At 39.5% G+C, this 25266-nt stretch overlaps 2 protein-coding genes across 3 annotated transcripts; one reads left to right on the top strand and one right to left on the bottom strand.

Moving 5' to 3' along the window:
• Positions 1–1279: 1279 nt before the first annotated feature.
• On the top strand, positions 1280–23241 carry LOC113645250 (homer protein homolog 3). 2 transcript variants are annotated; one of them, XM_027150759.2, is made up of 12 exons: positions 1280–1956; positions 2848–2897; positions 7238–7394; positions 10688–10819; positions 11175–11282; positions 12402–12410; positions 12961–12990; positions 15334–15467; positions 16812–16968; positions 20503–20610; positions 20734–20814; positions 21459–23241. In XM_027150759.2, exons 2-12 carry the CDS (start codon positions 2875–2877, stop codon positions 21642–21644), a joined length of 1125 nt encoding a protein of 374 aa, XP_027006560.1. In that variant the 5' UTR covers positions 1280–1956; positions 2848–2874; the 3' UTR covers positions 21645–23241. The 2 variants fall into 2 exon arrangements, with proteins under 2 accessions (XP_027006560.1, XP_027006561.1); XM_027150760.2 differs by lacking the exon at positions 12961–12990 and having other exon boundaries at positions 1292–1956.
• A 93-nt stretch (positions 23242–23334) lies between these two features.
• On the bottom strand, positions 23335–25085 carry uba52 (ubiquitin A-52 residue ribosomal protein fusion product 1). The gene is made up of 5 exons (XM_027150761.2): positions 25037–25085; positions 24499–24611; positions 24314–24400; positions 23659–23761; positions 23335–23488 (listed from the first exon to the last, which is right to left on the bottom strand). The coding sequence occupies exons 2-5, from the start codon at positions 24599–24601 to the stop codon at positions 23395–23397; spliced, it is 387 nt and encodes a 128-aa protein (XP_027006562.1). The 5' UTR covers positions 24602–24611; positions 25037–25085; the 3' UTR covers positions 23335–23394.
• Positions 25086–25266: the final 181 nt, after the last annotated feature.

A 25266-nucleotide genomic window follows, 5' to 3' on the forward strand; every position in this document is an offset into this window, starting at 1 on the left:
TTCCACCTGTAAGGCAAATCACAGGCTTGTATTAATGCACTTGTTCTAATACATTATCGTTTCCATAGTAACAGGGATTTTTTTTCTTTTCAAACCAAAAAAATATGTATATGTAGAGGATAGTGAAGGAACAGAGGGTGTTACAGGTGATAACAGGAACTAACCTGTCCTATATATTCCACAACATAAAATGTAACTATAGGTGAACTTTATATTCTTTATTCGATAAAAAATGTAATTGTCAATTTGACGTGGCATAAATGGAAAACAATCCTTACACATTCTGAAGGTTTCCCACCTCAACTCAAGGCCTCAATTGTTTTAAGTAAAAGTGGTTAATGACTGCATTAAGTTTGAAAACCTCCGGTCAAGGGTATTTGTCATGTTCTAAGGCAATATGAAATTTCACAAGTGCACTGTATAATCTAATGATAAGTTATGATTTTGGATGGTGATAGAGTTTACAGTTACGTTTGGCTGACGATTAAAACAGTATGGCCGAGCAGTCGAGGGACCCATCAGTGGCAGCTTGGTGAAGATGGATGGACTTTTCAGGTGAGATAGAAGGGATCCACATCTGTTCCAGATTTTTTTTTTCTAATCTTAATTTATAGGTTTAATTTTATGTCCAGTGTATCCTCAGATTCAGATTCTTGGCTGAAAATAGTGGATACTGCTATGGGCAGTGGTGGCTCAATAGATAACACACTGGGTTACTGGTCAGGGCTTCAAGCTTTCTCTACCTTAGATGTATCACACCAATAGAAAACCATTTCCCTGTGCTGTAATCTAAAGGTGACATTTAAAAGCTTCTTCATGTGATGTATTCCCGTCTACTTCATGGTCCGATGCTTTTCGTTCACCACGGCGTTGAAGCGTAATTATCCGAGTGACTGTAGTCTTCATGTCAGTTCAAAGTCTCTCCAATTTCCAGTATGATCAGTTTCCTCTGACCTCTCTCACCAAAAAGGTGCGTTTGCCTGCAGAAATGATGCTCACTGGATGTTTTTCTCAACATTCTACGTTGACTCTAAGGACAATTGGATGTGAAAATCTCAGATCAGCAATATCTCAGATGTCTCGAACCAGCCCAGTCGGCACTGACGATCATGCCACAGCGAATGAGTTAACATTTTTCAGCATTCTGGTGTTTGAGATGAACACTAAGCTCGTGACCTGGATCTGATCTCCATGATGTTTATGCACTGCACTGCGGCCACCTGATTGACACCTGCATGAGTGTGTACAGATGTTCCGTAATTATGTGCAAGCAGAGTGTATACTGAGCAGCTTGTGTGAGATTAGGGATGCAGCCCGGTGAAGCATCCTCCTGCTCCTGGCTCGCGCCCTCGCCTCTGTCCGTGCAGCAGGTGGCGCACGCGAGCGTCCTTTTAAAAGCCCAGCGAGTTCGGAGGCAGCGCGTGACACCGGCAACTGTGCCGCGGCGGCTCACCCGTAACGCGAACGGCGGCGAGGAAAACGCGTGACAGATCCACGTCCTCTTATTCAACGGGGTGCCAAGTGGTGCGGCGTCGCCAGCGCGGAGTTTGACACATAGAGGCGCGTGAACGCCAAGCAGAGAGCGGAGAGTTTTTTGCTGCTGTCCGCAAGGTTACCGAAGTGCAGCCAAAGAAAGAAAAGAAAGAAGGAGGTGGGGACAGGAAAGAAACTCCACACAGGATGTTCAGTGTCCCTGTTTTTCCGTCGAGGTTTAGTTTAAAAAGTCGCGTTTGGAGCTGAAGCGATCAGGCTCTCTCTCTCTCTCTCTCTCTCTCTCTCTCTCTCTCTCTCTCTCTCTCTCTCTCTCTCGCTCTCACTCTCTCGGTAAATCCGGTTGTTAATTGGGACGCATCCGGACGCCGCTTGAGGGATCCAGGAGTCTGCGGTTTCTGCAGTTCCCTCACTGGCTGGGGGGCAATGACAATTCCTGCCTTTTTACACTGACAAAGAAATGGGGTGAGTGTTTGTGTGTGTGTGTGTGTGTGTGTGTGTGTGTGTGTGCACACTATATATATATATATATATATATATATATATATATATATATATATATATATATATATATATATATATATAAAATTGTGTGTGTGTGTGTGTGTCTACTAGTCTACTAGTGTGTGTCTCTACTAGTGAGAAAGTCTACTAGTGCCTCAGGCGGGAAAAAATCTGTATCTAGGCAGATTGCTGCAACTTGTTGTTGCTGTACATTTTGCCTCTCCTAAAAATTACAGTCACTGTGCCAAAGTGCAGTTTTTGCATCTGTGTGTGTGTGTATATGTTTGAGGCCAACCTTTAAGCTTTATTCAGTAATGGATGCTCAATGTGTCAACGATGAGCATGCATTGACATATAGATACTGTTTGTTTTGTTTTATTAAACCACCTTTATTTAAAATTCGATGTATTCAGCACTTTGGCCGACACTTGTTGACATAATTAAATATTTTAAAAAATCTCAGATAAATAATGTAAGCTACCATTTAACCACGTTCCATTGTTAGAAAGTTGGGTGCAGATAGATCTTAATGAGAGAAGACGGTGGTGAGGAAAAAGCTCACTGAGATGTTATGAGGAAGAAACCACGAGAGGAACCAGACTCATTTAGGATCCTTGCTCATCCGCATTATGCTATAAAGAGAAACAGTACACAAAGTGTGTTGAATGGATGAAAGGATGTTCAGGGTCCTGAGGTGGGCACATCAAAGTGTATATTATCACAGAGCACGTTCTTAGGTGTGTGTTAAGTGCAAAACGATTACTCTGATTTCATGTTTACAGATTAATGTTTAACAATCATGTGTCATGTGAGTTATAACTCTTTTATCCTGGATCTTTTTTCACATTCCAGAAAAAGGTCCACATTTGTCCACTAAGGATGTTTCCGTCCCACAGAGAAAGGTAAGCAGCACCGCATGCCCAAGAAACATCTCCACCGCCCATCTCCCCCCAATAAACCACCCCCCTTTCCCCCTGTCCCATCTGGCTCTTTACAATTCCCAGCATGATTCAGGTTACATCACATTACATTTTCCTCACTATTGAACTCTTGGCCCTGAAGCAAAGTGTCACGTGTTTATAAAATATTCACAGATTTGCCATTTCCACTTTGCATTTGGTTTCATTTCTCAAATCTGTTTTTAACTACACTGTAGTGCTTAATTATGCTCCTAAGGAAGAGGTGCAGTGTGATTGGGGGAAACTCTTTCACAAAGCACCACCAAAAAGGTCATGGGATTTAATATGAAAAGCCAAGCCCTACTTCTTCCGTCAGCCTTGTGAAACGTCCGCTTCATGATTGGTATCAGCTGAAGTGTTTTAGAGTCTCAACCTTGCGGAGTTCAGACAATCTTAATGTTGGTCTGGAAAATAGCAAGGGAGCACCGGGTTAATTAGATCAGGCTTCCTCAAAGCTCTCAAGGTGAGAAGACGGCCTCATTTCTAATGGAGCGGCGCCGCATGTCCTTCAGATGACCTCACACGTTCAAACGCAGAGCCTTAGACAACCGTAAAGTTCATTCTGACACAACAAAAACTTGGGGAAGTCGTTCTGTATTTTAACTTAAGCCTAATTGCTCGCTTAACATACTGTAGGTGGTGAGCGTGATTGATGAGGTATTATAGCCGGCATAGAAGTATGGCAATTAAATAGGAGGCATGCTGTTGAAATATTGCTGTGGAGTGGCAGACACATTGGAAACGTAGCTTGTATGCTATAGCTATACTTGTCTACAAAAGCTAATTTGCTTTAGAGGGTTGTATCTGTCACACGCATGATATATACCATCACTATACACACACTCAGACACACTCTCCTTATGCAGTGCTTCAGTCAAGCTTCAGTCTTTCTGCTTTCAACCAGCACTGAGCAGCTGTAAGCAGTTTTATCAAGAGGCTGTTTGCTCAGTAACGTTTGGCAGTAATTGCTTCATTAGGAATGTATATATCTGGCAGTAAATCATTGAAATTTGTAGGAAGGCAGAGTAAAATTTGCCTTTCGATGGCTATATCACACACACACACACACACACACACACACACACACACACACACACACACACACACTCACTCGTCAACACAGGATGTAGCACACTTTCACAAATTTGCACTTTTTGTGAAGTAAGCGTAGTTCCTTTGACTCTTTGCTTGTGGGTGAAAGTGCATATCGATGTATTTATATTTGCATTCTGTATTTTCTTCTTCATACACTGTAGTCAAGTAACATCTCTGGACCTAGTGGAAACAAAGAATTTCTCATTGTGTCTTTTTCATTACTCTCTAAAGTACCAGGAAGCTCTTTTGTGATACTGGTTTATGAACTGGAAGTATTGGAGCTTGGGCACGGACCTCGAAGCACTGTGTGTTATATATAATAGACTTGTTTTGTTCATGCTCTTTGTGTTAAGATATATTAAGTGTCCTTATCAGCTCTTGTTGATAATTTTGATGTAGCGGATTTTAAAAAATGATGCTGTCACTGTGAACAGTGCTTTTGGGGAAAAAAAAAACAAGAAATATGATCTGCAGTTTCCCTCTACACAATGTCCTTATAAAAAAACTTTTATAAAAACTTTTGATAGAAGTCAGATAATGTGTTGGATAAGGATGTGAAGGTTGTGAGAAGAATAGGTAAAGAACATAAACGCATGGATTGAGTGTTGTATTTCTCTGCCTCACCTTGAGTCACCCCGAGATCCGGCAGCATCCCAGTGACGTGGCTAAAGAATTAGATCTTATCTGGCTGGCGCTGAGTGCATGTATGCATGCATGTGTGTGTCAGTGTCAGTGCTGGAATACGAGACAACAGTGAGGATTAAGCAGAGATGAGAGAGAATTAGACTGCTGCTAAAGTCAGTGCAGAGTTTACTCAATGAGTCTGTCTGTCTGTCAGAGGTGGACAAATCGGTGGCACTCACACAATGCAGAACTCATGTTCGTGGAACAAAATAAACCCTGATGACTTTTGCAAACCGTTTAGCATGTGTGAATAGTCAGCACGGAGCGATCTGTTTGACAACAGGATGATTTTTCTAGGTGTTAAGATTTCTCAAATCTTGCCTTTAAACCTAGCGAGAGAAAATAAAGATATTTGCCAATCTCAAATAACAGCAAGCTAATAATTTTATGATTTGTCCTTCTCTGATCTGTTTTCTGTAACGTTTATGATAGAGAGTTGTTTGTGCTCCCTAAGATGTGCAGGGAGCTTGCAGCTATTCATTACAGCTATAAAAATAAGGTCAGCTTTATAATCTGGTGCAGTCATCAGTTACAGTTATTAAAAAGCCTTTATCTGTTTTATATCCATAGCTATTAATTATAGTGTGCTCTTTAGCTGGATGTTTGTTGTATGGTAAAAATGGGCTTTTTGTTCATTTTTTTACTACCGTGTAAATAAATCTCATGCAGTGATGACCGTGTGTCAGACCGTGTGTCTAACAGCGATGCTGCTTTATACCGAGTGAGTAACTTCAGTCAGAACCTCCAGAACTGTGTTGTTCTTTAGTGAACTCTCACACAAGGAATACACAATAAGAACATTTATGGTGTTTTTAAATGGCCGTGTATTGGATGTCACTTTTCCACAGTGACTCATCAGGCACTTAACCTCGGTGTGTTTTAATACTACGGCAGACCTCTTCAGATATTTGCCCTCTTGTATTGTCATTAAAAAAAAATAATGACCCGTTTTTTTCTTGCCCTGTTTCCAAAAAAAAAATAAAAAATGTGTGACTCATGCACTGGTCCTTCACTTAAGTATGTCTGAGTAAGTTTGAACTAGATTTGATGAGCACTTTTTATCTTGGATGGTGGTTAGTAAATGAGTCGTGTAGTGCAATCAGATTTTTCATCATTTTTTGTTTTTTTGTTTTTTTCACACAGGCAATGCGAGCAAGTAGGTATTTGGTTGTTATGTATTGCTTTGTATTATCTTTGCATATCCAAGGTAGTTGTATTAAATGCACTGGAGTCCTTTATTTTACAAAAGAGTCAAACTTTCCTGCCTCTATCGTGAGGCCTTCAGCCTGTGTCCTTTTCTAAACAGTGTAGGAAGATAAACACCAGAGATTTGTGACTTTAGAACACTTTAGAACACAAAGAAACCAGATTCATCTATTATACCATTTTTCATTTTGCTTTTCCATCAGGAGGGTAAGACTTCCATCCCCGTGAGTCAGCGGGGTTCCTTTCTTTTTCTTCTGAAGTACAGATTACAGTGACCTTACGTTTCTTCTTCCGGCTGAGTTTAATCCAGCTCCATGTTGACAGTGACTTTTGATGAGGCTTCAATCTTTGTTAGAGGAGCTAGCCAAAGCAAAGCAACTGCTCTAAGACCTTCAAATATTTACCCTGTAACCAGGAGACATCCAAAACACGGTCACACGCACAGGGACAGAAAGGGCAGAAATGTCTGGCCCAGGATTAGGAGCCTCTTAGTCACGACACGCTATGCATTTGTTAGTGTGACCACATAGTCTGTCGAGTTGTTAGTGTTTGTATGCTTCGCGTTCACACTACTGTGGTTTTGCTCTGGATGTCAGCTGTGGGTATTAGTAGTAGAATTGTCCTTACAATGTCCCTCTGGTCCACCAGACTGGACAAGTAAAATGCTTTTACTGTTGAAGAGATGAAAATACTTCAATTTAAACTATTAGATTACAGAGAGAGTTAGTCACAATAGTGTTGTTAATGTAAGGGCGGTGTGTCACGTTTGATTTTCACCTAATCTCAGGGCTGCTAACACTTGCACACACTCTATTCTTAATGATGTAGCCCTGATAAGGTTAGTTAGTAAATGCAGCCCTTTCTGAATCTTTCACAAGCCATTAACCTTTCAGCAGGGCTACATGATTAAGTATAGAGTCGGAAGGAAAGGCTTTAGGATTTCAGTATCACGTTCTCTGATCCATGATCTTGGGGCACATCTGCTCTTTATACAGGAATTTGTTAGCGTGTGGTTTAGCCAATGACCATTACGCTATATTTGTGTACCAAAATCATTAGCTTCTAAATCTCACGATCAAGCATCGAAATTACAAAGCTGGACTGAGATACACTTTATGCATCGGTCACATGGAGAACTGCATAGGCTTTAAGATCCTAAATGGAAGTTCTTCATGCATATGAATTATTGTGCTTAGGTATTTAAGATTATCGTTGTGTGTGTTTGTGTGTGTGTCTGTAACTCACTTTAAGTGAATAATCTTGTTCTGGTGTTCTGTCATATTCTGTTTCTCTCGTAGGGAGCAACCCATTTTCAGTTCCCGGGCGCACGTGTTCCAGATCGATCCAGCTACTAAGCGCAACTGGATCCCAGCCAGCAAGCATGCAGTCACCGTCTCTTTCTTCTACGATGCCAATCGGCATGCCTACCGCATCATCAGTGTGGGAGGCACCAAGGTGAGCCAGTAGTCCCTCTTTATTAATGTGGGAGCTGCCTTTCAGCTAGACGTTCACGATGCTGCCTCAATGTTATCATATTCCAGGATGTCAGCCTTGACTCTGCATGAACTTTGTACTTTTAACATTTGTTTCTTCAGAGTATTTATACAATTCAAGGACATTGAATTGAAGCAACTTAAATTTTTAACAACCCTTTAAATCAGAAAAGGTTTATATAAAAGAAATTTCTATTAAACACGCAATATCACATTTCGCATTCAGTTAAGGAGCAGAGAAAGTAGAGTTTGTGCTGAGGGATTAGGCTGCCCATTTTCCCAGTGTGGGTAATCAATGTCTGTTGATGGAGTGAATCGCCAGGCTTCTCTGGCTGGAGGAGCAATGTTCCGGGGAGGAGGATCCTAAGAGATGGAAGTGTTGATCAATGAGGAAAGGCACAGATCACCTATAGAATGCAGATTGTGCTGGTTGTGCAATGTGGATGCCTCAAGTATCGAGTCACAATTTTTTTTAACACTGGAGTGAATGGAGAGTGAATAGAAGAATATTAGTGTAGTAGGGTGGCTTGTTTTGATTTGTATGATCTATAAGACAGGGACACTATCTGGACATGTTTATACAGTTAGAGAACATCCATCTATCCATCCACCCATTCATTCACTCATTTATTCATCTTTCATTATGGATTCAGAGCCTATCATAGGAACTCCATGAGTGAGAACAGGAATACACCATCCATTAGACGCCTGTCATTGACATGCTCATTCACACCTAGGGGCATTTTTATCATATTCAATCCACCTCTAGCATGTTTTTATATGGGAGGAACTCTGAAAACCTGGAGGAAGCTTACACAGACACAGGGTATGATATGAAACTCCACACAGACAGTAACCTGAGGTCAGGCTTGAACAGTGAGGCAGCAGTGTGCCATCAGTATGCCCTGAGAGCATTCACCGAGATAAATATATCTGGTTAAGCCCTGCTTCATAGATGGAAATAGGTCATATATGAAATAGATCAACTGGAGACTGATATGAATTTGCAGAATGTAAAACAATCTATGGTCACATTTCATATAAGTACAGCATTGGTGTCAAAATAAGGATAGCATTAAATGTATACATAGATACATTTCTTTTAATTTTTTTTTTTTTTGTGTGTGTATTTTTTTACCGTGTTCTTCTAAAGAGTGGTTAATGACTGAGTGCTGTGGATTTGAAAATAAATTAAATACACTTAATGTGATTTTTTTTTTTTTTAACTTTACATCCAAAGCTTTAGCTAGTCATATAATTGCAGCTTACCGAAGTGCATTACAGCTCTGTGCTCCGTACACTTCCAAACTGACCTACATTTCTTCATTTTAATTCCACCACAAGCTCACATGAGTACATTTCCCCTTTTTTTAATCCCGCCAACCTGGTAATCTAGTCACAAGACCTTTTAGAAAAAGAGCGAGAGAGGAAAAAAGAGAACTTAATACACTTTCTGATGCATGTTCAGTTTAAAGAAACTCTGTAGATGGCTTGTCTTTATCTGTCGAAAGCCTGCCAAACATGTGAGGATGGTGTTTAATTGCACATCAATGGTCTGGTTGATATCAAAGAGAAAAGATGATTACAGAACTGAATGAACAGTAATAACCCTTATGGGTTCAAAGCCGTTATTAGGGTTCAGACTTCACGTTTATGCTTTCAAAGCAGGACTAGTGTTCGCATTAGCAATGCTGTGATGCTACAGAGGAGAAGTGTATACCAATAAACACAGCAGTCTGCATCCTGCATGTCGATTGATGTGTTGCGTGCTCAAATTCAGAGAGACGTCCCCTAAAATGTCAAATAGCTTTTAGCATACAGAAACTGCAGTTTTGTGCATGAATAACAAAATGCCACTATTTTTGCACAGAGAAGTATAGGGAAAGAGCAGTAATAAAGCAGTAATAGAGTACATATGGGTAGGTAAATACAGTCCCTACCAATTCTGTAATTTTTTGCTGTAGACTGAGGACATTTAGGTTTGAGATCAATTGATGAATATGGGAATAGAATTTTGAATTATTTTATCGAATTCTTCTATAGAATTCTTTTACTTTTCATATCTAGATCATATCAGACCACCCGAATGTTTTCTAGTTATTTATTTTTTTTAATATTGGGACACGTGTGACAAGTGTTTTTTGTTCAATTTGGTCGGTGTGTCCTGTTTTATACAATAATTAGTTCCTCTTGAAACATCTTTTCTTGGTTATAGCTTTCAGTTTCACCTGTAAAGTCTGCATTTGCTGTTAAAAAATATAAGCCAGCATGAAGATCGGATAACTGTCTATGGGAGAAATGCATGCCTTTTGTGTAGCTGAGAAAAATCAACCAAGCCATTGCACAAACATTGGGCATTTACAATAGAACAGTTTGGAATGTCCTGAAAAAGAAAGCAACCACTGGTGTACTGAGCAACAGACGACATACAGGTCGGCCAAGAAAAACATCAACAGCTGATGACAGAAACATTGTGAGAGCAGTGAAGAAAAACCCAAAAACAACAGTAAGTTACATCACCAACAACCTCCATGGGGCAAGGTCTCACAAGAAGACTTTGAGAGCGTAAATATAGAGGCCAGACCACAAGATGCAAACCACTCATCAGCAGTAAAAATCAGAGGGCCAGACTGGAATTCACAAAGAAATACAGAGATGATCCAGAAAAGTTCTGAAAGCAAGATTAACTACCAAAGTGAGAAGGACAGAAAGGATCTTCTCATCAGCCAAAACATTCCAACTCTTCTGTGAACCCTGGTGGCAGCATCATGGATTGGGCTTTCATGGCTGCTTCTGGAAAGGGTTCATCAATCTAGACTGCTGGACCACTGAGATTCCCGGGTGAGGAACTAGCATAGTCAACAAGGGGTTAACTCTCAGGGATGGTTGCTTGAGGAATCTGTAAAATCTGTGCCAAAAACAAATGATCCGCTTTGTGGCTATCCCAGACAGAAACAACAACAGGAACATTCTCTCTGCCAGCTTACAGAAAAATACATCCAAATGAATCGAGAGGAACTTCACAAATCAAGAACTTGAAATTGAACAACCCACAACAAGTGGAAGGCCACTAGAGCTTAACCCAACCGAGCAGCATTTCGCCTCCTGAAGAGAAGACTGTAGGAAGCATCCAGGATAATCTGCCTAAAGACATTGCAAACCTGCCACCCGTGCTTCTAAGTGGCTCAGTCACAGTGAGTATTTCACCAGTGTCTGTTATCTGCCAAAACTCAGAGCTGCCCTCTGTCTCTGCAGGCTATCATCAACAGCACCATCACACCCAACATGACATTCACTAAGACATCTCAGAAGTTTGGCCAGTGGGCAGACAGCAGGGCTAACACGGTGTACGGCCTGGGCTTCGCCACTGAGCAGCAGCTTAACCAGGTAAATCTCACAGCTGCGCACTTTGATGCTCAGCATTTAAAGGGCTCAGATTCTTTTGGGAAATCATTTTGCTCATGTTCAGACGTGAACTAAAGAACATTCTTTCAAAATAGGCATTTATTGCACATTAATCATATTTAATATGATGCTTCTTGTGCTGTGTGTCTGCAGGCTCAGATATGATTTTGGCTAATTACTTTTAAATTGCATGACAGGATATTAAATTTGCTGAATAGCTGCAAGTAGAGGCTACAGATGGCAGTGGCAATTTGGCCAAAGCTAATTCTGTACATTAAAATAATACTGTGTAATTCACATCAGGTATGTTTATTTATTTATTTATTTATTTTTACAGTTTTCTGAGCGCTTTAAGGAGGTTAAAGAAGCTGCTCGGCTGGCTAGAGATAAATCACAAGACAAGATGGAGCTGGCTAATGCTGCCCTTAACATTGCAGCTCCACAGGTGCATTCTCACAAATACAGTATACACACACACACAACACACCTGCAAGGATCGAACCCATCGTAGTCTTTGTCTGGTCATATTAAATAATCATGGAGTCATTAGGAAACATCAGAAATCATAATTCCTTACAATTCAATTTAATTCAATTCAAATGTATTAGTATAGCGCTTTTTACAATTGACATTGTCTCAAAGCAGCTTTAGAGAACATAAGGTTATTATAAAGAATAATATAAAGACTGCCAATGTCACTGAGATTCATAGCTGGGAGTTTAGATGGGGTATAAGATGGGGTGTTTAAGGGTGGTGTCATTTTCTAATGACACATTTGCTTACTCACGTATACAGAATAAGACAGCTGGCACGCTCGTTCATTTGTGTTCAGCATCACATATGAATTCTTTAGATTCTGAAGACAGTCCAAACAAATGAATCAAGACTTAAGACAATTATTCATCATGTAATTATATGTATTCTTACCACTGAGATAGTAATCGAAAAGAAAAATTGATTTACATTATGCAAGAAGCGCTATATTAATGAACAGACGTTAAATAGCCGACGTTCAGTTCTCAGCCAGTCCTTCAGTCTATGTTTGCATATCTAACGCTCCTGGCTGAGTAAACCTACTTGCATTCGTGGAACTACTGCAGTAGGCAAAGGGTTATTGTAACCCAACTGTGCCTCAGCTGGGTCATTCATCTCACGGCAAAGAGAGAAGAGAAATAGGGCAGCGATTAAAATTATACCATGCAGTCCTGTGTACTGGCTCAGTGTGTCTGTCTCCCACTGAATAAATTTGTTTTCAGGTCAAAAGCATGATCAGAAGCAATTAAACAATCAGCGGGTCCTTCCTCTCAATGAACAATAACACCACTCCTTTTAGTTTACCGCTTCATGTCTAATTTTATTCTAATGCTTTTCAGTGTTATTTATTTATATAATTAATTTAATTATTTATTTTTTACATTCAAGCTTGGCATACTGGTGTAGTTTCTGAACATTTAATGGCATCAAGTATTACTTCTGTACAATATTCATATCCTGGAAAACATCTGTACTGATAATTGTCTTCTGTCCCTTTTCCCTAATGCCTGGATCGACTGGATTTCTACAGTTCTCTCAGGTGAGTCACTAAATGTGTTGGAAGAATAAATAGTGACTAAATGTACTGTAAAAGTCCTTCCTTGTCTTACTGCACCACAGCTGGGCTGTTAGGAGCATTGTGAACATTGTGAACGCACTGCATATTTCTTTTCAAAGCATGCTTGGAAGACAACAGTAATCAATCAAGACAGCCAGACAGCATGTAGACGACATCTCACACATCAGTATTGTTATTCTTTTCTCTTAGAAAACAACACAACAGACAAGCAGCAGAGTTGAGACTCGCATAGTTTCACTAAAGATTCAGAGTTTTACACTGCTCACCTATTATTATGCACACATATTACACTTATTTACAGGAAAATAGCCAAAAATGTAATCTTTTTATAGATTTAATACTATTAAGGTCACTGTTATCTCAGTAAATGCTGAAGAATTTAAGCTGACTAAACTTTGAATTAAAGTAGAGCTGCGGAAATATTATTATTTATTGTTTGTTCTATTATGATAACTAAAAAAAAAAATTTTTTCTTTCTTTTTTCTTTTTTTTTTTTTTTGTATTTGACCAGAATCCATTACAGAGCCCAGACTTTCCTCACGTATGTGACTGCAAATTTCTACATTAACATTTATGGCATTTGGCAGACACCCTTATCGACATACAAAAGTGCTTTTAAGTCTCTATCATTGAATACATTAATACTGGTTCACTAGGATACATACTTAATCTTTCCTTACTACTTACTTTGTATTTACTTAATAATTCATAAAAGTACCCAGCGGTAATAGTAAAAGGTTTTTACACTGCTTTATTGTTTAAGAATATGTCAGAGATTTTTTTTTTTAAATCCATTTTTTATTAGTTTTATGTTGACTGCCCACCATAAATCATACGTATAGAATCAGAACCATTTTAGAAAAACTAGGAAGCCTCTGACTGTTCCAAAGCACTGACACTGGAGGGTCCTTCCATCATGTGGAGAGTCCATCATACATGTCTTTTTGTAAGCTGTTACTATAGAAACCATAATGTATTAGAATGAGTGCATTAATCAGCATCTGTGGCTTCATGTTAAATTCTTGAGGTTTATATTGCATTCGATAACGCTGTGGTTAGGATAAAAGCACGATAGTAAAATCAGTATTCTTACATTTTTAGTTTTATGACTATTGAAACTATTGTAAATTTTCGAAGCACCAGAAACACAGAGGCATCCGTGGGTCAAGATCTAACGTCGGTTCTCTGTTCTGGTTTCCTTTAAGCTCTGCATTTGTGATGCCATGTGGTTGTTACAGATATTTCTCCTATAAGCAGATTTGTGGCAGCAAAAGTAAGCGTTGCTTTATCACACTACGCTGTCTACAGGGGTTCCAGTGACACTTGCCTCTCTTACTAAAGCCTGTTACATCCTTCCGCACTGCTGCAGGGATGAGCAGCTCTTTATAACGAGGGAGACAGAACGTGTTGTTTTGTCCTTTACTTTGTCCTTTATTGTCTTGCAGGAGGACTTCTACAGGTTTTTAACTAGTTAACCGTCCCTGACAGGCATGATAATGATCTCTGCATAAGTGTTCTCATGACCTCTTTTTTTTGAGCAGGAGAGCTGCTCTCTCAAATTAAAAAAAAAGCTCAAGACCTGCTTCATTTATTTGAAACGTCGTACACCTGCAGTTATATTTAAACAATCATTTGGCAGCAAACTACAGTCATACATGTCTGAAGTTTTCGATAATGTTCACAATAAACATCTGAAATCTTGATGACTTTGACTGTCATATGAAGGAAACTGTTTCAGAAACTGTTGATCTCCAAGGATTTTCATGCACAGCAGTCTGTACAGCTTACACAAACACCTTGTTGATGAGAGAATTCAAAGGAGAATGGCCAGACTTGTTTAAGCTGATTGGCAGAAACTTATAAGCATAGAATAAGTAGAATAAGCATAGAATAAGTAGAATAAGTCTTTACAACCACTCTGAGCAGAAAGGCATCTCAGAACACACCACGTGTTGAACCTTGAGTCGGATCACACTGGGTTCCACTTCTGTAAAAACAAGAGTCTACAATAGGCACCAAAACTAGACCGCTAAAAAAAATCACCTGGTCTTTATACGAACTTCATTGGATCTGGTGCCTATCACAGGGAAACACCATAGATGTGATGCCAGACCATTGCAGGGCATCTCACACCCCACACCTAGGGACAGTTTTGCATAGCCAGTCCACCTACTGCCATATTTTTTATGATGTATAAAGAAATCAGAGAATTCCACAATAAACCTGTGCTGAGGCTCAAACTTTAATTTCGTATTTAGCATTATGAATGAATACCGTAATAAAATTGAGTCACAGCTGTTAAATCTTTTCCCCATAATATTTAATACCTTTTGTTGTACCCAGACACATTATCTAAGCCTTCGTACACTATCTGTCCCATCCATTTGTATTTTATTTTACTAAATATCCCTTGAAGACTAGAAGCATTGTTAATATTCCCCCAGACAGCATTCATCTTCTTCATCTTTGTACATTTTTCAACATAGACCTATTCAATGAAGTATCTTATATCCTCTTTTGTTAAAAGTCTAGCCTGTGTAACTGAATTCTCTGTATTGTGTTGTTGAAGTCATTAAACTCCTCAAAGTCTCATCTTATAATTCAATCATATATCTTAGAGCATACTGAAGAATTAGTCTGTAAGAGCAGTTAAACTAACAGGAAATATGTGCATTAGAGTGAGGAATACAAGTCTGGACCAGGTTCCTGGGAGTGGAAGGTGTTAACATCATAATAGGATATGATCATTTTCATTTATTTGGGCTGTTAATCATTATGGCTTTTAGTGTGGCAATCAGAAATGGGTCTGATCTTAAAAGAATTTGACTAAAAATGTCTTGAAAGTGAACACTAACCTTGACAAATACTGATTTATGTATTGCAGGATCTCTCGGACGAATTGCAGTCACCGCCGGTGATGTGTGTGAACGGGCCGGATGATAAACTCTTCCGGAGCCAGAGCGCAGACATCACCCTATCATCAGAGAAAGAGCGTATCAAAAAGATGCTCTCTGAAGGGTAAGACTATTATAGTCAGCGATATGTGAAAAAGGTTATTTTGTTGGACAGGTTGGACATCAATCAACCGTTTAGAGCAAACTCGCTTTTTTTGCCTTTTTTTCTTGGCCCAACAATGCATTTGTTCTGTGGATAGACTCGAAATCTTGTAATGCACTTTCTGAAAGACGAAAACGTGATTCGATCGTAACCACCGTGACCGCTAATGCTGAAACAGCCCATGTTCACGAAGTACACTTTTTTCCACCCCAGTGAACTCTTACTCTCATCCATTCAGAACTATTATTAGTGTGAACCTGGAGAGGAGGGAAGAAGAACAGCCATTACAGCGTTGAGTCATACATAAGTGCTGATTCCAGTACATCTGTGACGGCACATGTACTCACACGTTGAGCTTTTTTTTTTTTTCTTCTTTTCTCTAACCCCTTTTCCACTTGCCTTTCTTTTGTCTGCCATTTGTTGGACACTAGTGCTCTTTTCTAACAAGGGTTGCTATGGTGAGTCTTCGAACAGCCTCCTGCCCTTTCTCTGGTAATATATTGACAAAAAGTAGTCATGCACTGGGGCTCCCCATTTGCCAACTGCTCGCTTTTGGAGATTCTAGAATATTACAGGCCAATTTGTGAAGGTCCTGTGGTGCATAGGAACAAAGTCTATGATTGCTCGTTCAGAAAGCCTGGTTTTATTTCATTGTGGATGTTATCATAAAAACGGTACACCACTTTCACAGAACCTTTTCAAACTTCATTTGTGGTTTTGTTGGTGAGCCTTTTGTCACCTGAGTCAGAGTTTGTACAATATTATTAACGTTTTTTATCCTTGAACATCCAAGCACATTACATAATGGCTGATTGATTATTCACAGGCTGACATGTTTTGTTCACTTAATAATTATAAGCGCTCCATAATAAATATAATCATTAGGATTATAATGGGTTGTTTGGGCTGTGATTTTTACTCCCTGGCTTTGTTTTTTGGAACCCTGAAGCTCACTGGCCAGTACTTTTAGAATCACTGATCAAAATGAATCAGGAATTGTGCAAGCTGTGATTTTTACTTACTGAATATACTGTTTAAATCTCCCGAAAGTAAGATTTATTAATACATTCTAATTAAACATGAATACATTTTCCTGCCAGTATAGCCGTTGAAAGCCTCTTTTACAATCACCAGACTTAATGATTATCTTGACAGATGTCTCTGAAATCAAGGTCCAAGTCAGTTTAACTCATCTCAAATATTTGCATTGGAACTTTCAGCTAATTAAAATCGAAGCTGAATTAAAATAAACCTGGCTGTGGTCCATCAGTGAAAGTGACACCGCTTCATGCATGCTTGCCGCAGCTCTATCTGTGAGATGAACCTGGAGACTGAGCTCTTCACCCTGCAGGACAACAACGCAAAACTGGTGGCTGCGCTGCATGAGGCTAATGCCAACGTGGAGCAGTGGAAGAAGCAGCTGGCAGCCTATCAGGAGGAGACGGACAGGCTGCGAGAACAGGTGAGACCACAGGAATAAAAAGGAATAAATGCAGACTCCCTCATTCAATCTCTCCCATCTGGAAAAAGCAAAACAGCGATTACAAACATGAGCAGTCTAAACAATATTTACTCTTACACCAACTAGTCTCCTAACTGTTTGGAAGTCTTTCTCTGAACCTTTCCTTCAAGACTAATCTCTTTATGTCTTGATGCAGAGGAAGTGAATTCAGACCACTAGCTAAAGCAATAATTTGCTTTTCGTTCCACATAGGTGATATTTCACTTGCTCTGGCTTATTAGATGTCTCAACGATCAGATCCCCAGTTGCATTATTAGCTGTTATGGAAGTGCTGGTGTGGAAGGTATCAGCTTGCTAATGAGGTTACAGTGCACTCTTAATGTTCTTCTTAATATAGGTGGTTTGAATTTTATAATTTGTCTGGAAACACGGTGTGTAACCACTTCCTGTCTTACAGCATGAAAAAGCCTTGTGAATTTTTTTGACCTTCTATGGCCATGCTTGCTTATTTATTTATTTATTTATTTATTTATTAAGTTGTCATTTTTGCTTTTCAACCATGTTCCTGCCCTACTTTGTTTAAATGTGTCAGCTCCAGATCCGGTCAGATTTAAGCTACAGGCTGCTTCCTGGCAGGAGGCTAATGGTATCCCATTGTGTTTCTATGAAATTTTAGCCAGTCTAAGTGCCTACTGAACCTGCCCATAATGTCATAAACTCTATAATGGCTCTATAGAGGTGGTCTCTAATGTTCTTACCACCTCAGCCTCTGAGTCAGAGGAGGAAATGGACGTGCTAATGAATTCATAACGAACATGTTCTATAAGGGGCTTCATCTTTCAAAGTGAGGTTGTTTCATTAGTATTTGGCTTCCAAGTGTGTTTCATCTGCCTGTGTGACTTTAGTCTAACATGGGGAATGTGGCTGCGTTCGAGAAACCCCTCCAAATGACATAAAAGCTGCTGAGATCCATCATCAAAATGATCATCAATTATCACACTTAATATTGCAGACCTTAAAGATATAGATATATATCTTTTGGTAATCACAAGGACAAGTCCAAGAAGAATCTGGCTGAGGAAGTGTGTGTGTGTGTGTGTGTGTGTGTGTGTGTGTGTGTGTGTGTGTGTGTGTGTGTGTGTGTGTGTGTGTGTGTGTGTGTGTGTGTGTGTGTGTGTGTGTGTGTGTGTGTGTGTGTGTGTGTGTGTGTGTGTGTGTGTGTGTGTGTGTGTGTGTGTGTGTGTGTGTGTGTGTGTGTCTCTTTCTCTCTCTGTCTCTCTGTCTCTCTCTCTCTGTCTCTCTCTCTCTCTCTCTCTGTCTCTCTCTCTCTCTCTCTGTCTCTCTCTCTCTCTCTCTCTGTCTCTCTCTCTCACATGAATCAGGCGGCCAGGTGGTTGAAAATGGTTCATGTCTCATGGGACACAGAGAGAGTAGGGTTTGTAGGACAGCTATATCCTACTTTCAATGCCCTAGTTAGGAGAAATGAAAAATCACCAAGGGGAACTGTCAGCTCCTCATTTGGGGGATTTTTCTTTGCACATTACATAGTTAAAAATAAGCTGGCATCTCTTAAGACTTTCCAAATGGCAAAGACCTTTTACAAGTTCTCCCGTTAATTCATTTCTTTATTCTGTGTGAGTGCCAGTTTTGTTGACATAATGCAGAAAAGGTGCTGATTTCCCAAGGGCAGGGCTATGACATTTGTCAAGAACAAGAAAGATGGAGAGAGAAAGAGAGAGTTAAGATATAGAATTGCAATAGGTTACAAAGCCTAGAGTTGGTTGACAAAGTCAAGAATACTTGAAGATTTTCATTCTATTCTTGGTACCTAAGGTCAATATGCCTAGATATCACCTGCTAATTTCCAGAAGTAGAGATCGAAAAATGCATAAGTGCATAAAATATACATGTAATATCAAAAAATATATACTCTATATTAAAATTTACTCTAATCATTATTATTGTAATTATGTTGCTTTGTAGAAGCCAACATTCTGTTTTCCTATTTCAGCTTAGACAAAAAATTATCAAGAGTAACTCCTCCTAGAGCTTTCGAGCCACATGCACCAAATTCGGATATGTTGTAGACCGTGGTCTGAAGTTGGTTGCTGTTACTTTTCTAAGTGATCCGAGTACCAGTACTTCCGGTACCAGGCCTCAAATTGGCCTTTCTTCCCATAGACTCCCATTATAAAATTTGGAGGTTTATAACTCGGCCAGCTCCTTTAGGGTGATACTCTGAACAAAGTTTTAAATTGGTGTACCGACTGGCTTTTCGGTTGTGCTGCAGCCCCGCCCCAAAATATGCAAAATCAAAAAACTTTTTACAACATGGACATGTGACATATCAAAACACTCAGAATAATGAGGGGAACTTCCTCACGGATATTCTGATGACGTCACATGATGTCACGTGAAAATAAAAAATTAGCACAACACGGGCATGTCATATATCAAAACACAGCACAATGAGGGCAATTACCTCACGTGTATTCTGGTGATGTCACGTGACGTCTCGTGAAAATCAAAAATTTGCACAACATGGACATGTGACACACCGGCCTTTGTGAATACTTGCCTCATTAAAGCCAACATCAAAGTTTGTTGCAACAAACTTTACAAATCTAGTTAAAATTGCATTATTGCATGCAAAATAAAATTATGGAGTGGGTAAGAATATGCAAATATCTCTAATAAATTTGATCACAGAATTTTCCTGATGATGCACACACACACACACACGCACACATGCATAGCTAGTAGCATGTTATCTTGGCCAATTCATTTGCTGGCATGATGAGGTGAAGCTGGAAAATTCAGAGGAATTCCACATGCACATGAGGAAGATGCAGAAACTCCAGACAGAGTCAGCAGAGCTCAGGACTTACAAGAAGGTCTCACATCATTCTCTGTTTCTATTAAGATGAAAGTATTGGCACCCGTTTCTTACTTTGGCTCACTTGCTGCTGTTACAGTCTAGCTGTGTGTTAGACTTTACCTGGTTAGTGAAAACATGTTATTTGGGGCCCTGAAATACACAAAGATGTTTCATGGTTTATCTTTCATGAATACATTGTGTTGTATGCTAAATTTGGTAGGAAAATGGAGAACAAGGAGAGCACTGTTGTGCTAACTATAGTATCAATAAGCATGTACTCTGCCCAAGAGGGCTAACACACTTTCACACAGACTTTACGAGCTTATGATGTATAGGAGACTCAACGTAATTCTCCACAGGAAGGTCACAGTGATTCAAGAAGTTTCCTCTGACAGGTCACATATTGATCCTATGCCTGAACTGATTAACTCCCTTTTTCTGTTCAGGCACATTTTATTGAAAAGTACTTTCAGTACCTGGTCACAAGACATCTATGTGACTAATGTGTGTGTGTGTGTGTGTGTGTGTGTGTGTGTGTCTGTCTGTCTGTCTGTCTGTCTGTGTGTCTGTGTGTTTGTCTGTGTGTTTGTGTGTGGGTCTGTGTGTGTCTGTCTGTGTGTGTGTATGTGTGTCTGTGTGTCTGACTATGTGTGTAGGTGGCAGATTTGGAGAGCCGTGGAGGCCAGGGGCCCAGTGACATGCTGAAGGATGAGCTCACACAGTCCCTGGAAGAACTGGAGGCTTTACTCAAGGCAAAAGATGAGGTAAAGGTTATGAGCCAGGTGGCTTTGTGGAGCCCTTATGCACAGAGACTCTTTTATCCTACCAGTGTTTAAACAATATCTTAACTTCAGGTAGCATCAACTCAGGAGCTCTGTGTGTTTCAGGAAATCCGTATACTTCAGGCGAAGAAGTCTAATTTCCATGAGATGGAGCAGGAGAGAGAGGAAGCCATTCACAGATTACAGGTGCAAAAAAAAAACTGTTATTCAGTAGCCACACACACAGACACACAGACACACACACACACACACACACACACACACACACACACACACAGAGCAGCCCCTGTGGTAGCTGCTACACATAAAGCCACCTGGTCATGATCAGGGCTTTTCAAGGACAGAAACACTATAGCTAGTGTGTTGAAATGAAGGAGCAGTGATAAATAGCTCACTGAAAGAGTTGGTTCGTGTTTTCATTTTCATTTTAGCTTTAAAATGTAATAATCTAATTAATTTACATCAGCATTCTTTTTGTTTGTTTTAGAATTAGGGTTAGTTGTAGCAGTTTAAGCAGTTTTCCAGATGCTATTGTTTTTACTCTGACTGATTTCTGCTTTTTTTTCTGTAAGCAATAACGAAGGCTGAATTGACAGCCTTACACCAGAAATGGTTTCTAAACATGCTTTCAGTTCTGTTTAGATAAATTAGGTGGCAGATTAACAAAAAAAAGCATAAATTATAATCAATTATTTATTACATGTTGAATGAAATGCAAATTAAATCACTATGCGCATAGCCATAATTATACTGCTAGAACTTTTTTTCTCATTGAAGTGTGTAGGGAAAAATATAGACAACCATATTACAAACAATATTATTGTATTCAGGACCTGGAGATGCGTAACCTGGATCTGGAGCGCCGAGTGCAGAGTGCTGAGCAAAGCCTGGCCTCCACCCTGGAAGATCGAGACCGCACCGAGAATGAGGTCCAGAGGGTCATCCAGATGCTCGACGTCAAGCTCTTTGACCTCAACGACCTGCGACAGACCCTCATCAAACTGCTAGACAAGTAGAGCAGTAAAGAAAGAGCGGTGTTCTGTCTGAAAGAGCTGAAGTTGAGTTGAAAGAGAGAGAGAGAAGAGGTCCCTGTGCGCGACCAAAGCTCAGTGCCCCGGCTCAAAGAAACAGAACGGCTGCCGTTCGAGAGGCGCCACATAGTTTAGCTATGCTTTCAAATATCAGAGGCTAGTGATGACACCTACACAACATTTTGTTCTGTAGTTTTCTTTAATGTTTCCTTTTGATTTTTAGTTAACAATTTAGCAATAAATATCAGTAAAAGTCAGTATTCAGTTGATTATAGCAATTGGGTGTAAAGTATATTTTTGATACATCAAGTGACACAAGGCTGAACGTTTCCTTTCAGTAGAAGAAAATAAAGAGTCCACATAGATACATTATGGTGCATTATATTATGTCCTAGATGTAAATCTATTATAACCGGTACTATGGCACTGTTAAATAATAGCACAGAGAAGGAATAAAGAGACGACGGGAGTTTATGGTGAGCATGAAACCGTTATATTATTTGAAATTTGAAACTTTATATGAACTAATACATTTTAAGATTAATTTCGAGGAGTGAATGTTACCTACGTATGCAGTTTCTTTTGCTGCGTTAAAGCAAGAGACCCTCTGTATGTATACCAAAGACCAGAAACATCACTGTTCCCTGTGGACTCTACCTGCTCAGTATGATTAATTCATCGGTAGAATATTCTGGTCTGTATTTAATCTAGCAGTAATCTTCATAAGTAATATGGGATGCGAGAAAGAAAGTAGTTGCTCGGTTTTGAAATGTACACATGTAGTCGAGATGTACTGTAGGCAATGCACAATTTATTCTAATAGGTTCATGTAGGTTGTTATCCCTAGGTAAGTATTCATTATGTACAAGTTAAGGCTATTTTTCCTGCATTTAGGAATGCCCGCTTGTGGCTTGGGTGGAACATTGCACTCTACTTTTCTAGTTAGATATAGGGCTTCTAAGCATTGTTCAACTTTGATGTCACAGGCCTTGTCCAAGGCTGCATGGTTGCGCATCAGATATTGCTTCAGGAAACCTACCGCTTTGATTATTTGTAAATGTGACCTGTGTGTGAAGAGGAAATTCATGAATGTGAATGTGACTTATGAATGTGACTGAACATACTTTTTCCCCATGCAGGCTATACATACAATTAAGATCAAGACTTAATTTCAGAGAAAATAAAGGTTGTAGATGATAAATCAAAGGGTTTTTTTCCTTTTACATTTCCTAACATGAGCATGGTATTGATTTTAGAGCCTTGTAGGAGCACATACTCTTTTAAGGGATACTTTTCAGCTACAGATCACCTTATTTGCTTTACATAATTCTGCAAACTGATGTCCCTGACAATGAACAGCCTTATTTTAGTAAAGCACATTTTTAGTTTCAATTTTCATGTTTTGGCCTGCAAATTATAGGGCAAGTGAGAATATGTTTTTACCTTAAACTGTGTACTGATCCAGAGACTGATATATACACATACAGAATGTAAGCAGCCTGGCCTGGAATATTATTCTTAAACAACTGTTTCTGTGCTGAGGTTGAGCACAGTGCTGTTAATAAAATGAAATTACAATGAAGTGCGTGTCTGATGTGAATTTGTCACCTATATGAACTTTAGAAAATCAGTTCTAGAAAAATAAACTGCTTAAAATAAAGCACCGAATCACCAATTTCTTTAACGTTTTATTGTCGGACAATTGCCACATTTCCAAGCATACTAGTGCTACAGTTTACTTCAGCTTCTTCTTGGGGCGCAGGTTGTTGGTGTGTCCACACTTCTTCTTGCGGCAGTTAACGGCACGGGGGTGAAGGCGTGCGTAACATCTGAAGACAACACCAGCAGTCAATTTGTGTCGATATTAAATTAATAAAACAAATTAACAAATCGACCTACAGATTTGTGTATAGCAAAAGTCTATATTGTGTTAAAATTTAACTAAAACTCTGTATATCAAATATTGTAGCAGGTAACGAAGTGCATAAAAGGTACATACTTGCGGCAGATCATCTTCTCGCAGTTGTATTTCTGCGCCAGCTGCCTGAGGGAAGGCTCGATGATCCCTCCTCTCAGTCGGAGCACCAAGTGCAGGGTGGACTCTGAGCGACAAGAAAAATTCACCGTATTACCTTTTAGCAACAAGCCCTTAAACTACAACAAATTACTGTTTTGTGGATTAACCCATTTAATCAGATGAGACACTTGTGTCCAAGTGTGATTGATTAATGGCTCATTGGGTGTAATATACAGAAATGTGGCATTTCAGATTTAACATTCTTTTTTTTAGTACTACGAATGCGTTTGTATCACAAGAGTCCTAGAGCACCAACATCAGCACCATACTGAAAATAAATAAATAAAAATAGTATCGGTGCATCTCCATCTATTGAGATAATATTTAATACTAGCTACATTTACGTTTCTGGCATTTAGCAGACACCATTATCCAGAGTGACTTACAATTAATTTCAGTTTATACAACTGAGCAATTGAGGGTTAAGGGCCGTGCTGCTTGGTGGACCTGGGATTCGAACTCATGACCTTCTGGTCAATAGTCCAGCACCTTAAGCACTAGGCTACCACAAGTTATCATACGAACAACATTAGTTCTTACACACTGATAGGAGGATACTTGGAAATAAGTTACACACCTTTCTGAATGTTATAATCTGACAGTGTGCGTCCATCTTCCAACTGCTTGCCAGCAAAAATCAGACGCTGCTGGTCAGGAGGGATACCTGTGCCAAAGCACTGGGTTAATACAGTTATTCTAACATCGTGACAAGACAACAAACCCGACGTTCTTCATCATCATCATCATCATCATCATCAGTACCTTCCTTGTCTTGAATCTTGGCTTTGACGTTCTCGATAGTGTCGCTAGGCTCCACCTCGAGGGTGATGGTTTTGCCGGTCAACGTTTTCACGAAGATCTGCATTTTCCCTTCACTGTCAAATGAATAAATCACAAGAAAAGCTTTACAAACAATGACGGCGTCTGTTTTGATTAAACAAACACCAGGTAACTTAAAACATACGTTCATGACATATTATCGTATATATTCTCATTTTAAGCGTCGTTACAGAGTTTAATACCGTGAATATTCGTGTACAGAACGGAATCTAGGAAACTAAACGCTCAGATGAAGATGATGTCGTTAGCACGCGGCTAACACATGGCGCTTAGCCGTTAGCTCTATTTTAGACGCACAGAACGACTCGAAATCGTGTCGTTAATACGCATGAAAATGTCACACTACCTCGCTAAAGCACAACACAAACTCTTATTGCAACTCTTAATAGTTAAAACGGGATTAAAATACGCTGCATTGAAGATATTTATAACTATTACAGAGACACAAAATCTAACCCACCCTGTACTGCTGGCCTCGGAGAAAAAAGGACCGGTGACGTATTTCCGCTTCAATGTTCACTTTTAGTCTGATTTGTCAAGGTTACTGCCACCTACCGGCTGGATGAAAACTCGCTCAAGATAATGTAATAGTTTGTTAGATTTTATGCAGCAGTTGAACCTAAATATTAAACGTTTCTAAAGTTTAATTATTACTGAGGCACAGGGCAAGATTTTTATTTTATTTTATTT

This window comes from Tachysurus fulvidraco, chromosome 22 (genome assembly GCF_022655615.1).
Source record: "Tachysurus fulvidraco isolate hzauxx_2018 chromosome 22, HZAU_PFXX_2.0, whole genome shotgun sequence".
In the NCBI taxonomy this organism is placed as follows: Eukaryota; Metazoa; Chordata; class Actinopteri; order Siluriformes; family Bagridae; genus Tachysurus; species Tachysurus fulvidraco.